The 20,108-nt window shown below is 37.2% G+C and overlaps 1 protein-coding gene and 1 long non-coding RNA gene across 2 annotated transcripts; both read left to right on the plus strand.

The window, feature by feature from the left end:
• The first annotated feature begins 8,370 nt into the window (after positions 1–8,370).
• LOC140344030 (uncharacterized) lies at positions 8,371–9,458 on the plus strand. Its single transcript, XR_011923458.1, has 2 exons — positions 8,371–8,627; positions 9,320–9,458. It is a non-coding gene; the product is annotated as an uncharacterized lncRNA (long non-coding RNA).
• A 4,575-nt stretch (positions 9,459–14,033) lies between these two features.
• LOC140343230 (H-2 class II histocompatibility antigen, A-Q alpha chain-like) lies at positions 14,034–19,089 on the plus strand. Its single transcript, XM_072429799.1, has 4 exons — positions 14,034–14,361; positions 15,892–16,176; positions 16,414–16,567; positions 18,165–19,089. The coding sequence occupies exons 1-3, from the start codon at positions 14,049–14,051 to the stop codon at positions 16,557–16,559; spliced, it is 744 nt and encodes a 247-aa protein (XP_072285900.1). The 5' UTR covers positions 14,034–14,048; the 3' UTR covers positions 16,560–16,567; positions 18,165–19,089.
• Positions 19,090–20,108: the final 1,019 nt, after the last annotated feature.

A 20,108-nucleotide genomic window follows, 5' to 3' on the forward strand; every position in this document is an offset into this window, starting at 1 on the left:
CATCCCCTGAAAATAAGACCCAGGGCATATTTTGGCATTTCAAAAAATATAAGAGAGTGCCTTATAATCGGGGAAACAGGGTATATATTAAAATACTGACAAAAATACTGGCGACAAGGTTTAATAAATTCCTGCCTGTTCTTATTCATAAGGACCAGGTTGGCTTTGTACCTGGTAGACAGGCCCCAGAAAATTATTGACTTATTACATCTAGCCCATTCTGAGAGTTTACCAAGTATGATACTTGCTTTAGATGTTCATAAGGCATTTGATTCCCTTTTCTAGGATTACTTATTTTATATTGTTCCTAAATGGGGTTTTCAGCCACATTTTATGGCTGGATGTCTGCATTGTTCTCCTCTCCATCCACTAGGATTCACTATATGTCGTACTATTCCTCTTCATTCCCAGTAAGACGAGGTACGAGATAAGGTGGCCATTATCACCACTACTTTTTATTGTAGCAGATTTAATCAGATCTAGCATTATTATTCATGGAATTCAGATAGGTGGGAAGGAGTATAAATTGAACCATTTTACAGATGACATCCTGTTGACAATAACCCAACCTATGGTTTCACTACCGAATTTGGTGTCAGTACTAATAGAATTTGCTCAGGTATCAGGCCTGGTTATTATTAGGGAAAAATCAATGACAATGAATGTCACACTTCCTACTCCCACGCTAGTATACAGAATGTGTTTAAATTTAAATGGTCGACACAGCACCTTGATTATTTGGGTAACAAACTCACTAGTACTTATGAGCGATTATATGATGCAAACTTTAAACCACTCTTTGCTAAACTTAAAGAAATGCTTTCTAGATAGACAAATTTGCCACTTTTGTGGATTGGGAGGTCTAACTCAGTTAATATGACAGTCCTTCCGAAGGTGTTATATCTGTTTAGAACACTCCCAATACTGGTTCCTGTTAAAGTATTACAAGGTCTTCAAAGGTCAGTGATGTCATTTGTACGGAATGGCAAACGACCACGAATATCTTGGAAAACATTATTAGCTAAGAAACAAGCAGGGGGTTTGGGGGTTCCTAATCTTTTAAAGTATTATCAGGCTAGCCATATTTCTCCCATTTGTTCCCTTTGCTGGATCAAGGGCAACTCTTTGGGTCCAAAGTGGACAGTTTCTTTGTCATCCGACAGATATATGGGCATTTCCATGGATCCCTGAGAAACTTAGACCGCCTAACATGACTCCACATCTGCAACATATGTTTCGCTGCTGGGACGGAATTAGATACTCTACTGGATTGATGTCCCCATCCTTAACCTTCCAATTCAAAATAACCCATTATTTACTCCAGGTTGGAAATCGCCGTCTCCCTTTAATTGGTGGACAGAGCATAATTATTCCATGGTGTATTCATTATTGGATAGATTGGGAATTCTTAGCTGGGATACTATCAGTTGTAATCATGATGTTCCAGGTAAGGAATTTTTAAGATACTTGCAGTTTCGTCATTGGATTTTACCGCTAACTCGACATAAAGATTGCTCAATGCAACTATCGGTACTAGAACGTATTTGTTTACGGACTCCATTAACTTCTAAATTGATTTCAGTATTATATAGTGAGCTTAATAAAGTGAGAAATCCTCATGGGCACAGATATGTACCTAATTGGGAACATGATCTGAAAAAGTCACCATTAAATGAGGAGTGGATCCGGGCTTGGTCTAAAACAGTAACATGCTCCAGGAATGTTACTACTCTTGAGTCGGCATTTCAAGTCATGATGCATTGGTACATGGTACCTTCTAAGTTGAAACATCTCCTGGGCCATGGCTCAGTTATACATATTTGGTGGACCTGGCCTTTTGCAGGTAGATTCTGAGGCAGAGTTTTTAAGATGTTAAACAGTATATTTCAAACATATATTACCAGGGATCCATGGATGGCCCCACTACATTTTAAACCAGCCCAGCTCACCAATAAACAATTTCAAATGTTTATGTATGTTTTTTTGGCTGCAAAGCAAGTGATAGCAAGTAATTGGAATAAACAGGTAATACCCTTTCATGAGGTGAAACTTAGAATGGTTATTATGTTGATTAATGAGAAATTAACAAGTTCTCTCACAGATTTATATCAGAGATTCTCTGTAGTATGGGATTCTTGGATCCAGTATTCTGAGCCTTTCATGCCTCAGATGTTGCTGAATGGCTTGTAACACTGGACTACTGGTGGAGGGGGTGACATGTCATGGGTGTTTGGTCCTTTCATTAATTTACTAAAGGTCAGAGGTGCTACCACTGTACTGTAATGTTATTGTATTTTGTTTACTGCATTCTGGGTAAACTTGGTTTGGTTTTATTTTGTTTTTGTTAAGTGCATGAATGTTACCTCACTTTTTTTTTCCTTTTTTTCACAGCATTTTTATTAATGCATTATCTGTGATGACTAACTATTCTGGATGTTTGTATAGTATCATTCTAGCTTTGTAATTTTCTATGTAAAATTGAAAATTTTATAAAAATTATTGAAAACAAAAGTAGAGTAAAGATCTGCTTTTCCTTATACATAGACCACAATTTTTGCTTTTAATTTCTGTATTTATAAAACAAATTGTAAGTTGGACCCATCTCCTACTGCAATGGTTAAATGGTAATTTAGTTTGAGGGCAGCAATACTTACTTTCCTGCAGGCTTCCTCTGCATTGTAAAACCAATACCCTTCTGACACCATCACATACAATTTTTTTCACTTTAGTTAAGCTTTTACTGCCTTTATGTCTTTATGTATTTCAAGTGTTGCCATCCTCCCCATGCTATTAGGATTATTCAAAAGGGGAGTATGTTAGAGAAGGGAAGAATTGCTCCACTATAGAACTTTTTGAATCTGCAACTGATGTCCTTGGTGCTTTTCTTGAGAGAAGTGGTTACCCTTTGGGGTCAATGCTCAGAGAACTTTAATAAATGTCTGTATATAGAACGTGTTTTGCTGTGGTAGATTATGTTTACTACCTGCTGCCTATTGGGACGGTTGCAAACACAAGGATGTGAAATACTACTGCAAAGACCATGATTTAGGGTTTAATGCTGGAGGAGAAATAGGGTCATGTGAATATCCAATTACTCATTTTAATAAAAGATGTGCAAAGCTTTGGGACTACCTTACCTTTAAAACTACTATTTTAACACTACAATCTGAATATCATTACTGAACCTTAAGCTAACCCTTCAAATGACTTTGCATGCTCATCACCTGACCTAGATTTCCAAAACAATGCCCCCACTGAGTTGTGTCCCTATCATAAACCATTCTGTGTTATAACCTTTTTTTTTTACATACCATTTTATAGTTGTAAAGTAGTAGTCAAACTATCTGTTTTGACATCTTTCTCTTTCACAGGATCAGGCCTGAAAGTAGGGCCAATATGCACCTCCTTGTTACCACATGTAACTTCTTTTTAACTGCAAGTTCTAAATCCTGTCAAATTTTTGGATTGCTCCAACCAAATTCAATTTGAGTTTGAATTTTTGTATTCTGAGCACCTCTATCCATCCACCTCCATCACTGCACAAGTCAAGTGGAAGGACCTGGGCTAACCAGCAAAGAAACCAGGTGCAAGTGTAGGGACTGCGATAGCCAGAAAGTAGGACCTGTCTCTGTTTATGGGCCCTAAGACCCTTAACTTCCTCCTGGCTTTCTTGCTGGCTAGACCCGATTCAGCACTTGCACTTGGGTCCCTTGCTAGCTAGCCAGCTGCAAATGGAGGTTCTGAGCTAAATTCCTCCTGGCTTTCTTGCTGGCTAGACCCGATTCAGCACTTGCACTTGGGTCCCTTGCTAGCTAGCCAGCTGCAAATGGAGGTTCTGAGCTAAATCAGCAAGGAAGAAAGTGCTGCATGTGTTGGGTTTGGGCTAAAAAGCAAGGAAGCTGGGTGCAAAGTTGGCCAGGTTAGGGAGCAGGGGAGTGATTCTTGATTGACCAGGCCACCATGTTGTAGTACAAAGGAGTTCATCCATCCCAACAACTGCATACAGATCGTCCACCAATGGCTGTCAGTGTACAGTACACAGGCAGGGTGTAGACTTTGTAGACCCGCAAAGGTGGGCCACGCTATCAATCAAGAGAGCCAGGTGCACGTGGAGGGTGTGGATAGCGAGCAAGGTGGATTTTGATCCTGACCCCCCACTTGCAGTTGACTTTATATCTGGCTTTCTGATTGGCCAGGCCAACATTTTGTAGTTCGTGGGACTTCATCTATCCCAACACCCACTAAACTGCTCACATACAGGGTGTAGACTTTTTCAGCTAAGTGGGGGGGAAGAGTTATAACCGGGTGGTCGAAAAGTGGACGGGGCAACACTCCAAAAATTTGTAATCACTTCTAGGGGTGTAATAGTGTAATCATGTAGCGTAATAATTTAGGTTAAGTTTACATCAGTGGTAAAAAGGAAACTTTTTGGCTTTTTTAGGCGTTTCTGAAAAAAATTTTAAAAATAAAAGTTTGGAAGAAACCTCACATACTGGTGACGAGCAGTTACAATTCAAGTTCATGGAGTCTACAGGGCAGTAAAATGCCCTTGAATGTTGCATGTACTACCTGAAGAACCTTCTACTGCATGGAATAAACAACAAAAAACTAAACTATTTGTTGCAATTTTTTTATATTTTGATAGAAGTTTTAGACAGTAAAATTGGTTAAAACTTATTTCAAAAACCCTTAATGCGAACTAAACCCTAGACCAGAGGTCGTCAAACTCCGGCCTTTAGGCCAGATACCTAGCCCGTAGCTTGTTCCGGCCTAATGCCCCCTGGCTGATCTGGCCCAATCCCTGCCGGCAACCCGCAGCTCTTGAACTTCCTCTTGCTGTGGCTCCCCTATTTACCGTGGCCAGCTTTATCAATTCCCCCACCAGGGTAAATAGGGAACAACCACTGAAGGGAAATCCCTCCCCTCCGCAATGTATAGGGAGGAGAGGGATTTCCCTTCAGGGGGCATTCCTGGTGGGGGGCGGAGCCATTAGGGCGGGACTCGTGAGAGAGTCCAGCCTAGTGTGCTTCTGCTCACCCCTGAAATGGCCTAGTGGCCAAAAAAGTTTGCCTACCTCTGCCCTAGACTATGTCCAGACTGGCAGTGAAGTTGGAGTGGGAGAAACCATACTCACACCAGTGAACCACTGTCTTGGTGGATATGCTACATGCAGCATCCACTTGTGGCAGCCCAATAGAAATGCATGGGGGCATCAGTGAGCAGCTGCCTGATGTGAAATCTGCAAACTCTGTTTCTATTGGAGCCAGAGCTGCAGTTAAAGTGCTGAGTGACTGGGCTGGTGCCAGCTGCTAGGTGAAGCATAGGTTTGCTGGATCTCGCTACAGGTCTGTGACAGCCCTGGTAGAGCCAACCTACACTCTGGTACACCAGGGTTCTACTGTGGTAAACAAAGCATTAAATATACATGCCATAGATATAGATATAGAGCCAATTAATACATGATCAATAGACAGTATGTGTTATTACAGGTATGAAAAAAAGACTTCTTTTCGTATGGTAATCCCTAAACTAAACTCTTATATCTTGACCACCCCATAACACTTGACCTTGAAGCTCAAGTTGCATACACATGTTAGATAATAGTCTAATAGTAAAGTAAACAGTCAAGAGCGCTGGGTGAAAGTCTGACATGTGTACAGCGGTTCCCCACCTGATTGGGGATGAACACTGTTCACTCTAATGGTGAAGCCATTCATTCATCCTTTCTCCTCCCCTCCCCATATAGCAGAAAGGCGCGGTTTATATAGAGCTTGTTCATCCACCTGTCATTGGAAATAATCACAAAAGATCATTTTCAGCAATAATCCTCGGACATCTGTATGAGGCTTAACCCTAAAGCTGATTTCCCTAACATTACACTATCCAAACTTTATACTAACCCTAATCTTACAGTGTATAGAAGCTCTAACAATAGAGGTTTCTTATTTGGTTCTTTTTGAGTTATTAATGGAATATTGTATTAACAGTATCTTGCTAAACCTTTCATGTGGGCAGAAAATACCTGTTGATTATATCATAAACCTACTGAGCTGATGATTTCATGTGCTCTCTGCATGTGCTTTACTCCTATGGGTAAATTTTTAAGCAGTGAATCTGACATTCACTCGTGACAGGCATTATCTGGTTGAGAAGCCATGTGTTTTTAATGGCAATGACTGATTCTCTACTAAAGAAATCTTCTTCAATATTAGACAGACAACACTGCCTCTCCATAGATACAGTATGGTTGGTTAGCATTACATCCTCATGGTCTGAAGGAAAAGAGCATGACATTGCCCAGCGCCAGGTTCCACACATTGACACAGAGCACCATTCTAACCACTTGCACTAGATTTCTTGATCATCAGCCACCACCTCTAAAAAAGCTAAAGTTTTATCAGTTTGCTGGTCTGGAGCATTCAGGTGTGTGTTATCACAATGTCAACAAGGAAATACATCAATACTATTAGAGAGGCAGTTGCTGTTGCCCATCAATCTGGGAAGGGTTATAATGTCCAAACAATTTGAAGCACATCATTGTACAGTGGGAAAGATTTTTTCCAAGTGGAAAACATTTGAGACAATTGACAACCTTAACAGGAGTCTTAAAATATTCAACCCAAGGTCAGACCATACATTGTTCAGAGAAACTCCCCAAACCCAAGAGCTACATCTCAGACACTACAGGGCTCATTTAGCAGGTTTATTGTTAAAGTGCATGACCATACAACAGGAAAAAGACTGATCAATAATGGTTTGTTTGAAAGGGTTGCCAGGAAAGGCCTTTAATAAGAACATGATAGGATGCCTTAGCTTATAAAGTTGCTTCTGAACAAACCAGAAGACTTTTGGAACAGTGTCTTTTAGGCAGATAAAACCAAAGTGAAGATGTTTGGCTGTAATGGAAAGTGCCATTGAAAACCAAACATGGCATATCAGCACAAACATTTCATAACTGTCAAGTAAAGTTAAATATAAGGACATCTATGTAAGATGTATAGGACAATAAAACCACCACACAAGAAAATTTACAAAACAATGCCTGAAAAATAAAAGAATCCAAGTGTTGGAATGACCCAGCTAATGTCCAGACCACAACCCAAACAAAATGCTGTGGTGGGACCTAAGGATAGTTGTGCATGAATGAATGCTTGTAAACCGAAATGACCCAAGTATATTGTATAGAAAAGTGTGCCAAAATTCATTCACAACGATGTGAAAGACTTATTAAATTCATACCAAAAACACGCACTTTAAGGCAGAGGTCGCTAACACTTCAGACCTCACGGACCACTAAATTTGTAATTTTAAATCCCGCGGACCATTAATATGATTTTTTAAAAAAAAAAAAAGATAAATGCATTTGTAATATAATGATCTTCCTAATGGTACCTGACAAGGACTGTGGAGGCTCTGATTCATTGATCAGCTCTTAGTTAGGTGAAGTATTACTATTGTTACTATTATCTTTAGTTGTATTATCTTTGCTATTACTAAAGAAATGCAAAATATTTGCTTGCTTTTTCTCTCTCATTATGGGTTTATTTCATTCAAATTCAAAGACCAAACAAGAAATGATAGTTATCAAAGTCAAACTATTTGATGCCAATAAATATAACAGTTATATAACATATATATTATATATATATATATATATATATATTGATAAATAGAACAGTAATAAATACACAGTCAAATACATACTTACCCGAAAGATCATCCGAGAAACAAACAAATAAAATAAAACAATTGGATGAGAATTGGTATTGGCGGGGCGGGGTGACTGTTGTAATGATGGAAACAATACTGAAGCGTACGGCTCGGCAATGGTTTCCTCATACAACTTAATACTACACTGACGTCACGCTGCGCCTACCTTGAATTTAGCACAATGAAAAGGCTAAACATGTCTTTCAGAATATAAGAATTTATTTCAATAATATTATTTTTTATTTTCAATATTTTTATTTTCAATTTTCAAGATAAAAATTGCAAATAGTGTCTATATTTTTCTGTGGATCACCAAAATTTTCTTGCAGACCACCAGTGGTCCACGGATTACTGGTTGGTGACCACTGCTTTCAGGGATTGCTGCTAAATGTGCTCTACAAGCTATTCATGGGGAGTAGTTTTTTACACTTTTGGCTTCATATTGGCTAAAATATATAAAGGACACAGTGGAATCTGTTGTGTGTTGTTTTACATCTGTAGTTAGATTTAAATATGTTTAGATTTAAATATGTTTGATGATTTTTTATAATGTCCTTGATTTAAAAGAGGATATTCTTTGTTTTCACATATCTGTATAGTAATGTATCCTAATCACCCAGAAAGGAAACTAGCACAGTTACAGCAAACCTCTCCCTGGTAACATATGATGAGTAAGTGCAAATATTCTGATAGGAACATGAAGAAAACACGTCCAACCAAGTAACACCAAGACTCTCCTGTATTTTATCATTATAACACAGCCACAAGTGGTGGCATTTTCTACATTTCACTTTGCTGTAGTTGTGTGTTACAGAAGATTCTTGGGAGCAAGATGAAAATTACATTAATTCTCCTGAGTGTGGGACAATTCCTATCATTACTTCAGGCTGACAATACCAATGGCAAATATACAACAGGTATGAACAAAAACTTCAGTATTTTTTGGTATCCAACACCGAAACAGGTACAGCATCTGGCTGGTGTGTTTAAATCTTTCTAATGTGCTTCGGGATAGAAAAAAAGATTTTATAACTTCATAAACATAAATAATTACCTGGTTTGTGATATTATAAAAAAATGTCATTTTTATTGTTCCTCAGTATTGCTGTATACATTACTGGAAACATTGTACGTATTTGTTTTATTTGTTACTAGCCCAAACTGTAACCTTTAATTTGTGTAGTAGCAACTAAATTGGTGTGTAATATAAACTGAATACTATACGTATTACTAAAATTATTGATCATTTGAGGACTCTAAAGATTAAAAAATTACTTTAGAGGGGTAGTTTTAGTTTAGTAGTGTCAGTAGTAACAACCCTGACACTACAACCCTGACTTACGTGTGTTTGTATATGTTCCTATTACTTAAACACTGTCATCATTTTATTTTAACTAAAACAAGCATTAATGATTATGTGTGTCAGAGTTTTGTGTATATGATAGGAGTTATTAATAATAAGAATATCCATACCCTGTGACTGAACAGGTAATAGCGCATTGGTGAGCCCATCTACTTGTCACTGTGCATTGTCATCCTATGATACATACTGCCACCAACCAGTCCTTCAATGCGATGCCAGCATTACTTATTTCTTTGTGTCTTTCAGGTGAATATTTCTTTTTCTCTCCTAGTGCTCTGGCCAGTAACACATTTCCTGCATAGGGTAGTCAGAATCTAATTAGGAGCCTTCTTGGCTGCAATACTAAAGGCACTGTGATATTAATAAAATATACTATTAACCTTTGTGTCCCTTTAACATTTTTTTTATTTAGGTCATCTAACAGCTAAGAAAAATTGTGTCAGGCTTTTCTCCCTTTGCCACTGGTCATTTGGAGTAATAAACTCTAAAACTCTCCAAAAATTCCAAATATCCCTATTTAGGAGCAAGTAAAACATGCCCCAGTGTCAGTGGCAGTAATAAGTGCCCTGGTGTCAGTGATCAGTAGCAGTAATAAATACTTATGCAAGTGGTTAGAATGGTGCTCTGTGTCAATGTGTGGAACCTGGCGCTGGGCAATGTCATGCTCTTTTCCTTCAGACCATGAGGATGTAATGCTATAATGATAAAATACAGGAGAGTCTTGGTGTTACTTGGTTGGACGTGTTTTCTTCATGTTCCTATCAGAATATTTGCACTTACTCATCATATGTTACCAGGGAGAGGTTTGCTGTAACTGTGCTAGTTTCCTTTTCTGGGTGATTAAGATATATTACTATACAGATATGTGAAAACAAAGAATATCCTCTTTTAAATCAAGGACATTATAAAAATCATTAAACATATTTAAATCTACTACAGGTGTAAAACAACACACAACAGATTCCACTGTGTCCTTTATATATTTTAGCCAATATGAAGCCAAAAGTGTAAAAAACTACTCCCCATGAATAGCTTGTAGAAGCACATTTAGCAGCAATCCCTGAAAGCAGCGGTCGCCAACCAGTGGTCCGCAAGAAAATTTTGGTGGTCCACAGAAAAATATGGACATTATTTGCAATTTTTATATTTTATTGAAAATAAAAAATAATTATATTATAATAATTTCCTATATTCTGAAAGACAGTTTTCCCCTTTTTATTGTGCTAAATTGGAGGGAGGCGCAGCGTGACGTCAGTGTAGTATTAAGTTGTATGAGGAAACCATTGCCGAGCCGTACGCTTCAGTATTGTTTCCACCATTACAACAGCCACCCCGCTCCGCCAATACCGATTCTCATCCCATTGTTTTATTTTATTTGTTTGTTTCTCGGATGATCTTTTGGGTAAGTATAACCTTAACTGTGTATTTTCTACTGTTATATATATTTATATATATATATGTTATAATGTTATATAACTGTTATATTTATTGGCATCAAATAGTTTGACTTTGATAACTATCATTTCTTGTTTGGTCTTTCAATTTGAATGAAATAAACCCATAATGAGAGAGAAAAAGCAATCAAATATTTTGCATTTCTTTAGAAATACCAAAGATAATACAACTAATGATAATAGTAAAAATAGTAATACTTCACATAACCGTGAGCTGATCATTGAATCAGAGCCGCCACAGTCCTCATCAGGCACCATTAGGAGGATCATTATTTTACAAATGTATTTATCTTTGTAAAAAAAATCAGATTAATGGTCCGCGGGATTTAAAATTACAAATTTAGTGGTCTGTGAGGTCCGAAATGTTAGCGACCTCTGCCTTAAAGTGCGTGTTTTTGGTATGAATTTAATGTCTTTCACATTGATGTGAATTGATTTTGGCACACTTTTGTATACAATATTACTTTGGGTCATTTAGGATTACAAGCATTCATTTATGCACAATTATCTTTAGGTCCCACCACAGCATTTGGATTTGGGTGGCGGTCTGGACATTAGCTGGGTCATTCCAACACTTGGATTCTTTTATTTTTCAGGCATTGTTTTGTAAATTTTCTTGTGTGGTGGTTTTATTGTCCTATACATCTTACATAGATGTCCTTATATTTAACTTTACTTGACAGTTATGAAATGTTTGTGCTGATATGCCATGTTTGGTTTTCAATGGCACTTTCCATTACAGCCAAACATCTTCACTTTGGTTTTATCTGCCTAAAAGACACTGTTCCAAAAGTCTTCTGGTTTGTTCAGAAGCAACTTTATAAGCTAAGGCATCCTATCATGTTCTTATTAAAGGCCTTTCCTGGCAACCCTTTCAAACAAACCATTATTGATCAGTCTTTTTCCTGTTGTATGGTCATGCACTTTAACAATAAACCTGCTAAATGAGCCCTGTAGTGTCTGAGATGTAGCTCTTGGGTTTGGGGAGTTTCTCTGAACAATGTATGGTCTGACCTTGGGTTGAATATTTTAAGACTCCTGTTAAGGTTGTCAATTGTCTCAAATGTTTTCCACTTGGAAAAAATCTTTCCCACTGTACAATGATGTGCTTCAAATTGTTTGGACATTATAACCCTTCCCAGATTGATGGGCAACAGCAACTGCCTCTCTAATAGTATTGATGTATTTCCTTGTTGACATTGTGATAACACACACCTGAATGCTCCAGACCAGCAAACTGATAAAACTTTAGCTTTTTTAGAGGTGGTGGCTGATGATCAAGAAATCTAGGAAAATTATACCAATCTACAGACCAGTAGATATTCAGAATACATGTTTGTATGTGTATTTTAGAGTAGGAGAATTGTTTATACTTTTTTATTTATTTTAATTTTATTTTGCTCACTAAATTTATAGAGGGGCAATGACCACACCGTTTCTGTAGGTGTGATCTATTTGGCATCTACAAGGGCTGTTTGACAAGTAGTAAAGCCTTAGATGAAATTTGAACAAAAAGTACAAGTATATCTATTATATAAATTTTATTAAAACAAATGTAAAAATTGTATGTTGGTTATTTTTGTTTTTGCAATGGCCACAATTCATGAATGCGGCTTTGAATTGTTAGAACAGATATGGCTCCATCGGACTATTATCTTGGAATTTTAAAGAAATACCTAAAAGGGAAGAAGTTTGACTCTGTTGATGATGACATCAAGGCTGTTGAGGTCTTCCTTGAGGGTCAAGATGTTGAGTTTTAAAAAAGGGTATAAAGGCTTTAAAAGAAAGATCTGAAAGGGGCCTTCTGCTTCATAGAGATTATATTGAAAATGTATAGAAAATAAAGATCCTAGCTTTTGTCTTTATGCTTGAGGCCTATTACTTGTCAAACAGCCCTTGTATATTGAGGAGGAATTAAAGTTCCACTTCAAAATTTGTGAACAAGGTTTTATTGGAGAAAGTGACAGGCGATGTCCCTTCTGCCACAAGCATTGTTACCTGCCTGATCACTGGCTGTAACTGTCACTGCGATGGAATGGGGACAATGTGACTATAAAAAGGGTTTAGTTCTGCTTTTAAAGTGAGATTGCTTGCTCATCTATACCACAAAACCAGATATTTCTTTACCTGAATGGACAAAGTGACAGATTCTCTTCAACAAATACATTTTGTTTTTCTCTCCCTACTTCCAATGCAATGGACAATAAAAATACAACAATGAACTATCTGTGCTTACTCCTCTTGTCTGCACATGTGATTGCAATACAGTCTGACTGACCCTTAGCATTGCCTTTTCCTCCTTATGTCTGGGTGCCCCCGCATGGTGGATCTCCCCAATGCATATCCCCTTCAATAAAGACCTCCCTGAATGACAGGTCCCCCAGCAATACAGACCCCTCTGAGTGACAGATACCCCTCAGTGACCTTTGCTATCTGCTCATCGTTAGTGTGTTGATACAGTTGACAGTCGAAAATCTGTCCACTAATAATCTAGATTCTTTAGTTTTCTGGCATGAATTTTGGATCGCATTTTCAGTACAGAAACTGTAGTACACTGTTTGGCCACTAATCTTTTGATGGCGCTGTTCTTCAGAAACATCTGTTGGGTCTTGCTTGTTACACTAAATACACGCTGAGTAGTCCCTGCTGCCTGATTCCTGGAACTGTGTCAGATGTCCACAGATGCTGCAAGAGGAAGGCTGGCCTGTGTGTGAAGGTAAGTATAACTTTCAAAGATCCGGAATTTTCGAAAATCCAACACACCTCAACTCTGAAGTTTGCCGGATTTTTGAATGTCAGCTGTACTAAGATGTGTAGTGGCAGCAGGATGGGTGATTAACAACCCATAACAAGGGACGATGTTATCCCCTTTATGCCTGAGTGCTGCTGTGCAACAAAACAGATCCAGGTGCTTAAACTAGCAGTGGTATAGCTACAGACCTACTGGCTCAGATGCCAAATTTATACACACACCCCCTTCACTGCAAGTGTGCACCCCAGCCATGGTCTATGTGCTCTGCATAGAGAAGCACAGCGACCCAATTATAATATCACTGGGTTTGTAGTAAGGTCATTAAAAAGTAAAAGTTGTACTGAAGTTCAGTTTGTATGATGATGAATGTGTAGAATCAAGAGAGGCAAAATATAACCAGATTAAACTTTAGCTCTAGGGACATTACTGAGCTTCTTTCCACACCTATCCTAATTTATATGAATAGTTTGTACTATATATGTCAAGACCAACTCGGACCATGTCCCTAGGGCAGTAATTAGTTTATATTTACCATTTAACAAGTGTTATTTTACACTGATCTCCAGCCATCCTCTAAGTGTTTATGTTGTCATTTTTACTATTCTTTCTTTACGGCCTGCAAAATGGGGATGTGTAATTTGTCTGCATTCTTTTGTATTTGCATGCACACAGCTAAAATATGTCCCTATTCCTGATCCCCAGGAAGTATGGATTTGTACACACTGTATGACCACATAATATTTACCACTGAAATTGTCATGTAAAATATATGGCTATATATTATTATATATTTATTTTTATATATAGTTATAATGTTTTATTTCTGTCTTACACAGGTGAGAATGTGCAGACTCAGTCAGTTTTTTACCAGACAATGGTGCCAACAGGAGAGTTCATGTTTCAGTTTGACAAAGATGAAATTTTTTATGTGGATTTGGACCAAAAAAAGACAGAATGGAGACTTCCACAGTTTGGTCAGGTGGCCAGCTTTGAGGCAGCTGGAGCATTGCAGAATATTGCTGTGCTGCAAAATAATCTTGGAATTTATGAGAGACGGTCAAACTTCTCAAAAGCAAACAATGGTAAATAAATGATTCATTGTGTATAAGTTGCAGTGGATCAGTGAGAAACACATTACTTAGTTTCTTGTATGTCTATGGGTGATTGAAGTGTACTAATTCAGTCTTATCCCCCTAAGTAATCCAACTTTTCATATTCTATCCAATATTTCAGGTCCATTGTGCATGGCACTTCTTGTGATCTGAGAGCTTTAGTTATGTTTCTTCTGTAGCCTACTTATCTCATCATCCCTAACGTAATAGAGATGAACACATACAGACATGCTTTTAAATTCAGTCTGAGTGGCAACCACTCCTTATTCCATTGATATAGCGGAGTGAGTTACTGTTGCTACCCAGGAACAGGAAGTTTGTTATTGGCAGGATTAGCAGGTAAAAATAAAGGAAAGTTGATCAAAGAAAACTTTTAAGCCAGCACATCAAATTGCTAGTAAGTCTCAATACATTTTTGATTTAGATATGCATTCACATTGGCAGGCACTGTACCATCAAGGGATGTTTGATAAATACTATGTCACCTATTTTACTCCAAGAGATCTAGTACTTTGCAGGAATTCATGTAAATCCCAAAAGACCAGTAAAATTTTTTTCAGCAACATGATATGATTATTTAATGACATAAGCTATACCCACAAAGATTTGACCTTTCTATCCATAAACCAGATATTTTTCAAACAGTGCAAACTGAAATAAAAATACCCAAATAACATTCACCGAGGACATGTATCACAACTGGACTTTAAATGATTGTTCATTGTTAAATTATAGGAATGTCATTTTTATATGTATCCCATGGTCGGCTGCAAAATAATAACAAAAATACCCATGTGCACACTATGGTCAGGCCAAAGGTAAAATATGGTATAGTAAAAATTATTAATATTTTAAAAACTGGACATAAATGCAATAATACTGAATTTGCATAAAATGGTATCTATGTTCATTAAGTTCTTTATACACATTGTTAATGGGCTTACCCTACTATTATCATTCACTTGCTGTGAAATGCTTGACTTGATAGTGATACTTGCATGTGACCTTCCTGCACACATATATCACAGTATAGTGTTTATGATGCACAGAAATGGTGTCACTCAGGAAGCCTTTATCAACTTATTGATAACATATCAAAAGGTTAAAAAAGGATAAAAGGATCCCTAGTACACCAAAGTCACTAGCTTGTCAATAGCTACGTTTGCTAGTGAGTTCACTTTGCAAAGCTAATGTTGGTTCCCTCACTAAGAACATGAAAACACTCAAAATAAAAAGTGAATGTGCTTTTCAAATCACAAGTCCATACACACATTAATTTTCAGTTATTTCCATTTATTTTAAGAGTTAATCTAATGCAGCGAACATATTGCTATGTGCTGTACAAAATACCGTACCAGTTTTCTCTAGGAGACAAAATGTTTTTGGCAATTTATACTTCAGCATTTACCAAATTCCGGAATGTCAATGTGTAGACTGACTTTCTAGAAAACAAAACAAGCATCTACAAACCCAATATTTTGTTTTTTGTTTTTTCTGCAGTTGCTCCCAACCTTTTCGTACATTCAGAAAAACCTGTTGTTGTGGGTGAGCCTAATGTGCTGATCTGTGTGGCTAGGCAGTTCTTCCCACCAGTGATCAAGATGAGCTGGATGAAGGACAATCATCCTGTGACAGGTGGAGTGTCAGAGACAGATTTCTACCCTGCACCAGATGGATCATTCAGCAAGTTCCTGTACCTAGCGATCATCCCACGTGAGGGGGAATTGTACACTTGTTCTGTGGAACATGCAGGACAGACCATCAACCCCACCAACAAGTTCTGGCGTAAGTAACTGGATAAGAAGAGATCAAACATATACAGTAGACAACAACAACCTTCCTGAGAGCTTTCTACATCTCCTTTGATCTTAACACAATGGTACCATACACAATAATAACAACTGGTACAATGACCATTCTAGCTTTGCTGATCTCAGGGTCCAATTTAAAGCGTGATATAATAAGCAAGCTTTCAATGTGATGAACCTTTTAACACTTATCTCTGTTATTCTTTCATGCCAGGTCCAGAGGTCCCCAAAGTAGTTCCTGAGACAACTGAGAATATAATATGTGGTCTTGGTCTGTTTATTGGAATATGCGGCATCATTACCGGAATTGTTCTCATCTGTAAAGGAATGAAGGACATGCATCAAAGAAATGTCCAATAGCTGTGCAGGTATTTCCTAATTTATTTAATTGTACCTCAATCTAATGCAATATTTGTGAGCCCAATTAATTGTTCACTTTACACCAGCTAAATACATCTCAGGAGAAACAAGTAGTCTTAGGGCATGTTCAGACCATTGTTTCAGGTTTTTGTAAGTGTTTTCAAAGCCTGCAAACCCCTTCAAAAGCCTTATAAAAATAATTTCAATGAAAATGATAAGTTCTGTCTGTCTTTTGTAGTCAGAGAGTCTTTTGTAGTTTTAGGCAACAAGCATTTTGATCAGAAGCTTCATGTAGCTTTTAGGGACATTTGGCTTCTAAAATGTCTCCATAGACTTGCAACACCTATAAAAGCCTGTACAGGTTTTACCAAACTAATGCTTTCATGCCTGAAATCATCCAGGAAGCCTAGCTGTGCAGAGTAGGCTTCCAGGAGTGTTTACCAGTCAAGTTTTTCAGAAGCAAGTCTGAACCCTTACATAATATTTTCACGGCTAGGACTGAGGCAGATAATGAGACATTTTTATATTGTTAAATAGCTATATTTTTTTAAGATCATTGGGAATTAGGAGGAGACATGCTTTGTCAGTGCCCTCATCCACCATTGCATAATTGGGCCTGATTTATTAAAGCTCTGCAAGACTGGAGACACTTTCATTAGTGATGCTAATTCAGCAAACCTGGAATGGATTTCTTAAAAGCCATTTGCTATTTGTTAGCAAATGTTTTCAATCCTGGTACAGATCAATTTCAGGTTTGCTGGATCACCTAGATTCACTGATAAAAGTCTATCAGTGCTAGTCTATCAGTCTATGCAGCTTTGGAGAGCTTTAATAAATCAGGCCTGTTGTGACTGATATACAAAATGAATACTGGCAGTTCACTCAGTATAGTGATTTATACACTTGCAAAGAATATTTCAATTATCTTAGTGAATGTAATGAAAATTCTCACTTGCAAAAAATCTAATCACATGCATATCAAACTAAATAAACAGGAAATTTTGCTTGCTAAAGTCAGCAAACCCTAAAATGTGAGTCGTCCATATTCCTTTAGTAAATCAACACCTCCAGCTCTGCTGACTTTAACCATCCTGCAGCCTGCCACGAAAATCCTTTTAGATTTCCCTGCATGTGATTGGGTTCTTATTGGAAAGAAAGCTGCCACTACATTCACAAGGCCAGGTGAATTTACCTTGCTAAACCTAAATTCCATGAGGGAACAAACTGTAGTGCCTAGTGCTTGTTGCTAGCAGAATCTTTTTGTTCCTGTGAGCTGTGACATACTAAGGAGGAATTGCCACACACAGTACCTGGATTTTGATGTTGAAGAACTCATTAAGATGACTTACACAGTATTTATTTCTCCAACAGGGATGCTTTGTGACAGTTTTTTTGAACTATGCTATTCGGTTAAAAAAAATGAAGAAATAATTTATAATATAAATAATATAATAATATTTTTGTGATCCAACTCAGTGAAATCCTAAATTCAATAAAGATAGGGACAGTCAAAAAATGAGTAATGAAGTAAAAAAAGGACCTACTGAATGCAATTTTCATCATAGGAAAATATAAAACTAATCTTATTATATATTACTTTTGCAGCCTCAATTTGATGCGTCTGGACTGTCCTTATTGTTATCAGAGTTCTAAAGAAAAATTCTGGGTGAAGAACAACCTTATCTTTGGAATTGATTTGAAAAGGACAGACCACACATTGCGACTTCTCTATGCTTTTACTGAAATCACAGATCCATGCTTTAGGAGAACTGAGAACTACAGCTGGCACTAAAGTTTTATACTATCATCATTAAAAATTGTGCAGGGTTTTTGTGTTTTATGTTGTGAAAATAAAAAGCGAAAAAGAAAATAATGAAATTTTAAATAATGCTTTACAAAAGATTGTAATATAGTTATTCTTAAAGCTTTGTTTTGCAGGTGGTTAACAGGTGAAGTATCGCCTATATACTACTGAAAATATTACCATATCCATTATGCAGGCAGTGGCAGCTGGTTGGGGGCAATGATCAATAATTGGAACTATGTAGATTTTGCCTACATCATCTCAAAGCTGGGCAAATGAGCTTGGGAATATGATGGAAAATGTTATAATAAAGCCTACTATGGAAATCTTATGTAGGAATGGCCAGTATATTCAAATATATTGGCAGCTGAGATTATGTATAAATCTCAGCTTCTCATTTTAAAGTCAATTTTGGCTGACTATATAGAGCTTCTATTAATTTCATGATTTTATTATTGTTAGGTACTAAACGTCTGCTTGGAAATTCTGTCATCAAAAGTTCAAATGTTTCAATTGTTTTTTGTTTGTGGCTTTAAACTCACTGATATCCACCCAAAAAAGGTTTGCTTAATGCTAAAGAGAGTCATAGTGTTAAAAAAAAAATATATAAAAAAAAAATAAAAACAATATCAGTGTAGTTTCATGAGAATCTTTATTTTGACTTTGTAACCATGTATTCTATATTGTTCAGTCAGGTTCAAGAAAAAAATAAATATGTGAACATTTTATGTGTGCCATGAATCTCAAACATGGAACTTTGTCCTATCCGCTGTTTGTTGTCAATTACATCTTAGCAAAAATCTTGGGAACAGTATTTGTTCCAGGAAACCATCTAAAGCCAGAGAATTGAAGACTGTACCTGAGGTTTCCCGCACAGATATTATTTTTGTGTTATATATTTAATTCTCCCATATGCCATCTGTTGACCAAACTGTCTTACCCAATGCAAAACACTGCATCACCATGGCAAACACTGAGCATAAGTACTTCCCCTTTTTACCATCTGTGCTGAATGGTAACATTACCTGGCTGAAGGAACACATTTGTTGTGATGGCAAGAGAATAATGCAGTATGAAAAAGAATGCTGAAGTGCAACAATATTATCACAGCCTGTAGTGCTGCAATATAAGGATAAGATGAGTCATCAAAACAGAGAAACTGGATCCAATTTGTTAAAGCACGTGTATGAGCAAATATTAAACTGGACATATTGCCACATTTTTTACTTAATATAAAACTTTTTTATTAAATAAAAGAGGAGATACCTCCCCTTCTGTATTTACTGCTGCAGCTGTAAAGAATCAATAGGAAGCCCTCAGTCCTCCTGGGATACCTACATCATGTATCAGGAGGCTGCAGGTTGCTCCTTCTACGCATGCTTTCCTCTACTATAAAATAAAAAAGTGCTCTATTTCCACTTTTGTTTTGAAATTTTCCAAAAAAAGTTACACCTGATCTTTCGGCTGGACAGTTCGAGATCAGGTGACACAGGAAGAACATCCAAGGAGAAGATGGCAGAGCCCGATGTCCAGCTCTGGGACGAAGAAGAAACATGGATTGGTGCAGGACCGACTGGACAAGGATTGTGGAAGGATCAATGGGTTTACATCTATAAAGATTGTGTTTTTTTTCTAATGATAGACACTTAAAGTATAAAGCTTAAAATAAATAAACTGTTGTTTTGTGGTCTCATCTTATAATCGTTTAGATAAGTCCAGGGCACTTATCACCGTTTCACAGGAAT

The sequence above is a fragment of the Pyxicephalus adspersus genome, chromosome Z (genome assembly GCF_032062135.1).
Source record: "Pyxicephalus adspersus chromosome Z, UCB_Pads_2.0, whole genome shotgun sequence".
Classification (NCBI taxonomy): domain Eukaryota; kingdom Metazoa; phylum Chordata; class Amphibia; order Anura; family Pyxicephalidae; genus Pyxicephalus; species Pyxicephalus adspersus.